General features: G+C 54.3%; 4 protein-coding genes across 4 annotated transcripts; 2 read left to right on the top strand and 2 right to left on the bottom strand.

Moving 5' to 3' along the window:
• Window positions 1-36: 36 nt before the first annotated feature.
• BO86DRAFT_83402 (uncharacterized protein) lies at window positions 37-589 on the bottom strand (the record flags this gene model as incomplete). The annotated part of the gene is made up of 1 exon (XM_025677720.1): window positions 37-589. A coding segment is annotated over exon 1 (307 nt), but the record flags the coding sequence as incomplete, so codon positions are not given.
• Window positions 590-1,209: 620 nt separating this feature from the next.
• BO86DRAFT_388892 (putative galactose oxidase) lies at window positions 1,210-3,691 on the top strand. Its single transcript, XM_025671979.1, has one exon. It carries the CDS (start codon window positions 1,358-1,360, stop codon window positions 3,665-3,667), a length of 2,310 nt encoding a protein of 769 aa, XP_025528366.1. The 5' UTR covers window positions 1,210-1,357; the 3' UTR covers window positions 3,668-3,691.
• Window positions 3,692-4,658: 967 nt separating this feature from the next.
• BO86DRAFT_378869 (uncharacterized protein) lies at window positions 4,659-5,249 on the top strand (the record flags this gene model as incomplete). Its single annotated transcript, XM_025670650.1, has 1 exon — window positions 4,659-5,249. One exon carries the CDS (start codon window positions 4,659-4,661, stop codon window positions 5,247-5,249), a length of 591 nt encoding a protein of 196 aa, XP_025528365.1.
• Window positions 5,250-5,921: 672 nt separating this feature from the next.
• Window positions 5,922-7,420, bottom strand: BO86DRAFT_399108 (DUF3638 and DUF3645 domain-containing protein; the record flags this gene model as incomplete). The annotated part of the gene is made up of 2 exons (XM_025673603.1): window positions 5,922-6,787; window positions 6,844-7,420. The coding sequence occupies 2 exons, from the start codon at window positions 7,418-7,420 to the stop codon at window positions 5,922-5,924; spliced, it is 1,443 nt and encodes a 480-aa protein (XP_025528364.1).
• Between the last annotated feature and the right edge of the window lie 1,233 nt (window positions 7,421-8,653).

The raw sequence follows: 8,653 nt of genomic DNA, 5'->3' as shown, positions 1-8,653 counted from the left end.
GGGGGAGGGGGGAGGGGGGAGGGGGGACTTTGAGGCCAACCTTCAGCAGACCCAGATGGGTGAAGGCCACATTCACCGCGGTGAAGGGCACCCGATAGGGCTCGGGGACATCGCGTCGGGCTTGCGCGGAGGCCTCTTCGAACTCTCCCACTCCGCGTAGGTGGTCCGCGCATTGCGTGCCGGTGGTGATTTCCTGGTTGTCCAGCAGTGTCCGCAGGTGTTTGCGGAACTTGGCCTTGTCGGTGATCTTGAAAAACAAGTAGGATTCAAAGTGCTTGGGCAGTCGGGGCCAGATGCTCCCCTGGATGTTGTCGGTGTCAACCTTCTCTGTGGCGGCCCGCATAGTGACGATGGTCTGTCGCTCTGTCTGTGCAAGGCCCGAGGAGCAGACCCGCCCTGAAGAACCTTTTATGTCTGCCGCTCCAGCTGGCAGCTGAGTTGAGGGTGCACATCCGGTGTCTCGCACGGTGACCTCTCACAACCCCTCCATTGGCAATGCCGTCTTCGTCATACCCCCCAGCTGAAAAGAAGATCCGCCGTAATCAAGTGAATGGTCATTTGTGGATGGCGGAGTGGTCTGCAGCAGCGGGCCACACGCGCGAAATTGATCTATCGAAGTGGTGGATGTCGATCTCTCCACTTTGCTGCGGTGACGAACTGTCGATCGCATCGCTTGGACGCCGACTGCGTCATTTGTTGTGCGGAGCTGAACTGTGGGGCCATCGATGGCGATCCTGCTGAGGCTGCTAGGCTGTTGAGGCTGCTGAGGCTGCTGAGCGAGAAATGGGTTGAGGCAGGACTGATGGTGTATGATTGGCCATACTTGATATAGTCCCTACCCTACTTATCCATATCCATATACATCTACATCTACATCTACATCGACAGAAGGAGTACCATGTGTACGCTGAATCGGAACCATGGCGCCGCTCTCGGAGTCCAGGGACCGAACCGTCCGCTCGGGCAGGCTTGGCAAGATCCACTTCCCAGATCCAAGCAGGTTTGCCGAGTGCCTGCAACTGCACCTTCTGGGCATTTCTCAGCACAGCTCGGCATTATCGAGATCCGGCTATCAATATCCCATCTCACAACCGGAAATCATCTCCCCACCAGCGTCACATCAGTCACATCAGTCACATCACGGTCGATCTCTGCCTCGACATGGTGTCGGTGGCGAGCTGAATCTCCACTGGCACCCACTGGTATCACAGCCACTGACCGTATTCCCCCCAGTCTGGCTGCGGATGAGTTATCAGAGGAGGTAAGTTAGATACCGAAGGGGTATATATTCACAACACGCTCGTCTCGTCTGCAGCTTCTCCCCGTCCACCACAGCATTCCATCTTTTTGACTCAACATGAAGTTCCGGTTGGCGGCAGGCCTCCTGCTGGGGCCAGTGGCAGTCAATGCCTTCATGCCCCCTGAGTATGCCTACGAGTCCTCCGAGGCGGATGAGATTGCAATTGCCAAGCAGTCGTCGGGCATCGTCAAGTATCAGTCCCCGCCGGCGGACTCGTACCTCATCCCCAAGACCAATTCCGACGATGCCTCCGAGAACTGGGAGGTGCAGTGTTCCAGCCGGGACAAGGCCCACAATTGCGAGTACGCCATCGACGACCGCACCGACCGCTACTGGAGCAGCAGTCCCAACGAGCAAGAGCCGTCCTGGATCCGCATTGACCTGCGCAAGGAACACTATGTCTCGGGCGTGACCATGCTGCCGCGCCTCGAGGCCGAAGAGGGCCAGATTGGCGAGCACCGTATCCTGCTGTCGCCCGATGGACACAACTGGACCGAGGTCGCCTACGGCACCTGGGGGTCCAACAAGAGCCCCAAGATGTCCGCCTTCATCCCGACTCCGGCGCGCTTCGTCAAACTGGTGGCCGAGACCGAGTCCCGTCCCCACAATCAGACGAGAAACGGACAGATCTCCATCTCCAACATGGCCGTCTACGCCTACATCGAAGGCACTTTCCCCGAGGCCGACCCCAGCAAGGGGGGTGTCTGGGGACCCACGCTAGATCTCCCCATTGTCCCCGTCTCCTCGGCCGTCGAGCAGCATGGAAACATCATCATGTGGTCGGCCTGGGCGGACGATCAGTTCTTCGCCTCCCCGGGGGGCAAGACGCTGACCACCACCATGAACCGCAGCGGCATCATCACGCAGAGTGAGGTCTTCGAGACCAAGCACGATATGTTCTGCCCCGGCACCTCGATGGACCTGGAGGGCAACATCGTAGTCAGCGGAGGCGCCGACTCCGGTCGCACCAGCGTGTACAATGGCACCGCCTGGAACAAGGGCCCCGCTATGCAGACTCCCCGTGGCTACCAGTCGTCTACCACCCTGTCCGACGGTCGCATCTTCGTCATCGGAGGGTCTTGGAGTGGCGGCGACAAGGTCGAGAAGAATGGCGAGGTCTACTACCCCGGCCCCAACGCCCACTGGGAGACGCGCAGCAACGCCAAGGTCGAGCCCATGATGACCGATGATCGTCTGGGCGCCTGGCGTGCGGACAACCACGGCTGGCTATTTGGCTGGAAGAAGGCCAGCGTGTTTCAAGCGGGGCCCAGCAAGATGATGCACTGGTACAATGTGGACGACACGGATCGCAAGGGCCGCGTCCGGGGCTCGTGGGAAGAGGCCGGCGAGCGTGGCCAGGACCACGACTCCATGTCCGGCAGCGCTGTCATGTACGATGCCACGCGAGGCAAGATCCTGACCTTCGGCGGTCAGCGTCACTATGACGGCTCCAACGGCTCCAAGAACGCCCACCTCATCACCCTGGGCGATGCCTACAAGGATCCAGAGGTGGTGGTCGCGGGCAAGGGTCCCCGGGGGGACCGCGAAGGGGGCATGCACTACAAGCGTGTCTTCCACACCTCCGTGGTCTTGCCCGATGGCACCGTCTTCATTGCCGGAGGGCAGAGCTGGGGCAAGCCCTTCCACGAGGGCGACATCAACTTCACCCCGGAGCTCTACGACCCGGCCACCGACACCTTCCACGAGCTCACCCGCAATAACATCAAGCGCGTCTATCACAGTATCTCCATGCTGCTGCCCGACGCGACGGTGCTGAACGGTGGCGGTGGGCTGTGTGGTAACTGCACGGCCAACCACTACGACGCGGAGATCTACTCGCCCCCCTACCTGTTCGATGAGAACGGCAACAAGGCTCGTCGGCCTCAGATCACCAGCCTCTCGGACGGACACCGCGTCACCGTCGGCGAGCAGATCCGATTCAAGACCGACGACTTCATCGAGACGGCCTCCTTGGTTCGTGTCGGAACCACCACCCACACGGTCAACACCGACCAGCGTCGCATTCCGCTCGACACCCTCAAGCGCGTGGGTCATCTGCAATACAGTGCTCGTCTCCCTGAGGACCCTGGTGTTATCCTGCCGGGCTGGTATATGCTGTTCGCCATGGATGCCAGGGGCACTCCCAGCGTGGCCAAGATGGTTAAGGTGGAGCTGGCCTCGCCTCCCGAGTATGTGTCCAGTTTGGAGCACTCGGAGGTGGAGGAAAAGCACCTCGGTCACGGTTATGTCGGAGTAACCGCGGACTGCGACGAGGATGACGAGGTGATGGGCGTCATCGCTGTTATGTTCGCTTCGGCCAGCAAGTTCTGGAAGAACTGGAAGGGTGCGCTCGTCTCGCAGGCTTAGCTAGCCAATTGTCATGATATCTTCAGTTACATAAGTTGTGTTGTACAATGAAAGCTTGATGTTCTTCTATTTTGACCTCTAATGTAAACTTCACGCGTGCATTTCTACCGGGCGAGAGTGAAAAGAACGGAAATTGGGGCTATCTGGCCGCCATCTACAGAGGCATCAGTGATAGACTCGGGATAGCAGCATATGCTCCAGCCGATAGTGCTTTCGGAGAGTGTGCTCACTGAAGAGCCGCCGCCTACAAACGACTCCACCGATTTCTTACATGCAAGTCCACAGTCCAGTAGTCTCCTGATGATAGTAATAGTCTTGACGATGCGCCGGACGGTGGTGGTGAGCCTGACATATTCTGCAGGTGACCAGGGGATAAGCTTCATACTTTAGCGACACCATCACCACCGGCTTCTCCCGCTCTCTGCGTTGTTCGGGGGAAAGAGAAAGTCAGATGAAGAAGCCTAGGATAAACAGTGAAAGACATCATTGTGGATGTCAGGAAGAGGGGAGAAAAATGCCTTGTTTGTCTTGGAACAACGCAGTGAATTTATATCTTTCACGCGGCCGGAGATTCGCGGGCTACAAACAAAGAGAAAGGCCATTGTTCGACCACACCGCGTCTGGCAGAGCCCTAGCATGGACTGGAGGACCCCCCTTGTCTTTCTGTCAGGGAAGCAGGTCGTGTGCCGGGTGAATCCCTCGATTGACGCACGATTCTTAGTCCATCCTGGTTCTTTGACAGTTCTTTCAGGACGTTTGTTTCAGACCCTATTTGTAAAAGCTTTCAACGCATCAATCACAAGGCAATACTTAGAGCTTTGTATAGTCAATGACAGAGGTCCCAGAGGTCCCATCGATGAGTATATAATCCTGTCGAATACCCTGTCTGAATCAACTATCTCCACACTCTCAGCTCTCAATTCATCTTCACAACAGCGCCCTCAAACAGAGAACCAACACCTTCAATGACACCACCACCACCACCACCACCATGTCTTCTCAATCTAGTTTCAATATCAACCGGTCTCGTCGCTCCGGGGGGTCGGGACCTAATCTCGATCACACCGAGTGGGGCGTGGCTGATTACGCTGGAGTCTGGGGAGGACATTCGCGAATCGTTTATGTCTTTCTCAACCATCGGGCAGTTGGCGACAACTGGATGCGCATCGGCAGGCAGCTTGCTAGCGATGCCATGAAGATGAAGCGGGAGAAAGCAATTCCCCGCCGGTATTACGCTGGAACCTATGGGGCGATCGTCGAGTGTAAAGGCCGGGAGACTCAATTCTACATTGACACCCCGGCTGAGTCCGAGGCAGGTGATAAGTCTAAGTCTACTTTGACCCACTGGATCCGTGAATTCGACGATTATCCTCAACACTACAGCCCGGAACAAGCGTATTATGACACCTTCATTCGCAAGATGTACTCGGATAAGCCCGACAATCTTTCGGAGTCTGAGTGGCTGGAAAAAGAGTTCGAACACAAACTCTTGAGCATGGGCGAGCTCGATGACAAGCCCTTTCCCCCTCGCCGGTACATCGTCATGTACAAGGAGAAGTGTGGGATTGCTAGCCTTACTTGAAGGTCTGGTACTGTACATCTTAGTTACAATATCACTACCCCACTAGCTTTGTCTCAATAAGAATTAACCTTTCATCTATGATCTGATCCTGGTAAACAGCGTTGTAATTTTCCAGCTTGATTTGTCTATCTCATACCTCTCAACGCCAGTGAGACTTAGAGTATAGCCTGTAATCTGCTCCTTTGGGTGCACCACCCTTTTGTCCAATGTTATCTCCTTGGGACCCTTCAGATCCATTTGAGTCCTTCATAAAACGCCTCCTGAGACTTGATAGTCTTCCTCTTTCCGTTTGTGTTTGGGCTCTGAGGCTCTTGTAAGACTAATCATATCACCCCTACAAATCTTCGTAGGACGTGTGAAGTTGCCGTGGGTCTGTAAACCCAATCCTCGCCAAACTTCTCAAGAACCTGCCCCAAGCTCGAGATACATTGACTCGGTCCAGGATCCGTATCCGGTGCACTGACTAGATCAAACTCACCTCCAGCCCATGCCAAACCACAAACCCCATCTAGGAGCATTATTTCCGAGTCACGTGTCGTCTGACCCGCGGACAAGCATTCTTTGTGCACGTACATTCTTGTCAGCAGTATCGAAGGTTGGTATGGCAAAAGGAGATAAGCTGATGCTTCTTTGTAAAGGCTGATTGTTTGGAAAGACCTTTCAAAACGAAGCTCAGTAATAATAGCTCAGACACGTCAAAGTCACGGCCACATCTGGATGACCAAACTCGGCATGTTCCGACGGTACTCCTCTGGCTCTGAAAGGCACAGCCATCATACACCTCGAGGGATGCAGACCGTAATCGACATTCCAGCGTTTCCCCGACAAAGCGAACTGGAAAATACCATGAGCCAGGAGACCGCGTAGCACAAGCAACCTGTTCATGATTACTCCTCCCGCAAATGCGTCTCGAAGAGTCCTTTCGTCTTGGGAAGTCACCGAAGTGACAGAGACAAATCTGCATGCGCTGTCGTAGATATATTGCGGCCAACAGTGAAGGGGAAGGCCAGGAAGACCATTCTCAAACAGGGTCTGCAACATCAACTCAATCACAATCTCCACCGTCCCTGGTTTTAGGAAATGGACTATCGGAAAGCAGACACCGCGCCGCTCCAGGTCTAAAAGGCTCGGAGCTCGAGAGTGCAGTCCGCTCGCTTGATCCTCGACCAGTGTCAGTAGGCTCTGAGCCATCTGCCACCTGTCGCTACTGCCGTCGAGGCACTGCTGAGTTCCCATAGTATAAACCAGTTGAAACTTCGGATCTAGAATCTCATCACTCTCATCAATGATGTTGCGGCAGGTCTGCTGGATGAATCGCTCAAGCTGGATGGCTTCTTGCGCCAAGGCCAAGTCTCTGCTCACTAGGTCTAAGCCCACCAGACGAAAAGATAGAATTTGCTCCGACAAGGTGAGTAGAACGCCCCGAGAGCGTTTGCACTCCTCGTAGATTGTTCTCAGATTCCGGATCATCCCCTTATCGATAGGTGTCGCACGGGAGAACGGTATCTGGTTAACGGCCGGCCCAAGATTCCACCCAACTGCTGCGTTAGCAGGTTCCAGCTCTGTCGCAAAAGTCGCTTTGGAACAACGATACGACAAATTTCCGAGCCGTCTGCCAGAGACAGAGCAGCCATTGCGGTGATGACCGTTGTCTTCCCTTCTCCCATGTTGAGCTGCATGATGGCGTTTCCTGGAGAATCAGGTTTGATCAGGCACTGGGAGATGTCCGCTTGTTGGCCTCGGATTGTGATGTTGTTTTCGAGTTCGAACAGTAGCCACTCAGGGTGTACTACAGGGTCACAGTTCGAACATGGCGACACCTCAGCTTCTTTGTAAAAGGCCTCAACGTCATGGCGGTCCCAGCACACTATCAGTCGTTCACACCGCTTGAGCGAGGCAATGCTCTGAGCAAGACATAGCAGGATACTCTGCCATGACGGCGGCACTGACTGCCAGTGCTTCGCCACCAGAAGCGAAACCATTGTAAAGGGTGTGATTGGGGGCCAAAGAACACATTGTGCCTCACAGAGGCCCTTGCTGGCGGTCAGTGTCTCCTTGATGGCCACCCAGCAGTCGTCGCGTTGTTGCACCAGATCCCTCCGATGCGAATTCAGCACCTCTCTTGTCACGAGTAGCGACTCCGGTAAGAAGACAGTTGGTCGCCTTACCATAGCTTCAAAGCTCTTACTTAACCTCATTCCCAGTTTCTGATGAGTGTGGCTTTCACTGTCGCGTACCTCCTCGATGATATTGCGAAGCTCAGAAGTGCTATTGTCACCGTGATGATTATCTATCCGTGGTCTGGAAAGCTGGATGGGTGTTTTTAAGGATTGTATCGACGGCAGCGGGCAGGATTGTACTCTGTTGAGTAGAGAAGGAAGCCTGAATGCAGGGCTGGCTGCAGTAACGGACTGCGGTGGCTGCAAGGGTAGCTGCGAGGATATTTTTGCGACTCCGCCATGCGAGTTGGGTTGGTCGTGAACTTAGCGAAACAAGTTGAGAAAGATTTGATTGTGGTTCCAAGTTGTGCAGAGACGAGCACAAGCTGCAGAGGCGAGTGCATGATCTATGTGTGCTACCCAAAAGAGACTCAGCCTATCGCATTGGCACTGTTCCTCTACTTTCTGTGAGCATTCCTGGACTCCATTATTAATCTTTTTGCAAAATTTGGTTCTTTCCCTGTCAACCTCTGCCTATGACTCTCGCCACCTCCAGTCGGGCGCTTCAAATGACTTGCAATTCTCTCGGAGAGCGGCCTTTATCTCCCATGTAACAAGACTTTTACCGCCCTGTAGAGGAAGCTTATCGGACTTATCTGTAGGAAAGTTTGGTGCTGCGAGGTCTGTAAATCGGTTGGAGAAGGCGACTACAAGCAATGGAATAATGTTTGTTTATCCTTATCTATCAAGCGGTAATATTCATAGAATGCACCTCATGTATCTGGAAACGATAGCTGCAGAAGCTGAGTGCATGTGTAGTCCCCGAGAGAGAGAGGCCCGACCTGGACATAGCCCCAGCTGCATACTGTTGAGTAAAGGTCTGGGCAGTGCAGGTCATATGACGGCCAGTCTCGAACCAGAGAAGCGGCTTTGTACACACGGCTGCTTCGATCACTACCACTTCCCCGGTCATGAGACGCATATTCCGATGGGGTTGGCGGCACAGCAGTCTCTCCGAATTCAGAGCGGCAAAAGTGAATATGACGAATCCGTGCTTACTTGGGGAGATGCTGAGCCCCCTGATTTCGCACATCGCGAAATACCGTGGTTATTTTAGTTTTGCTGTGGGGGTAGAATTCAGAAAAGGCTTTCGCATGATCCAAAATCTGTGTAACCAAAACCAGGAAGTCATCATGCTGTGCCATCTGTCCCAAGTTGATGTTCTAGTCGACTGTTTGCATTACT

Source organism: Aspergillus japonicus, assembly GCF_003184785.1.
Source record: "Aspergillus japonicus CBS 114.51 unplaced genomic scaffold BO86scaffold_20, whole genome shotgun sequence".
Lineage (NCBI taxonomy): Eukaryota > Fungi > Ascomycota > Eurotiomycetes > Eurotiales > Aspergillaceae > Aspergillus > Aspergillus japonicus.
This window is presented reverse-complemented; position numbering and strand designations above follow the sequence as displayed.

What these genes read in the sequence shown, in the direction of transcription:
- BO86DRAFT_388892 (XM_025671979.1), top strand. Translation starts at nt 1,358, where the DNA reads ATGAAGTTCCGGTTGGCGGCAGGCCTCCTGCTGGGGCCAGTGGCAGTC.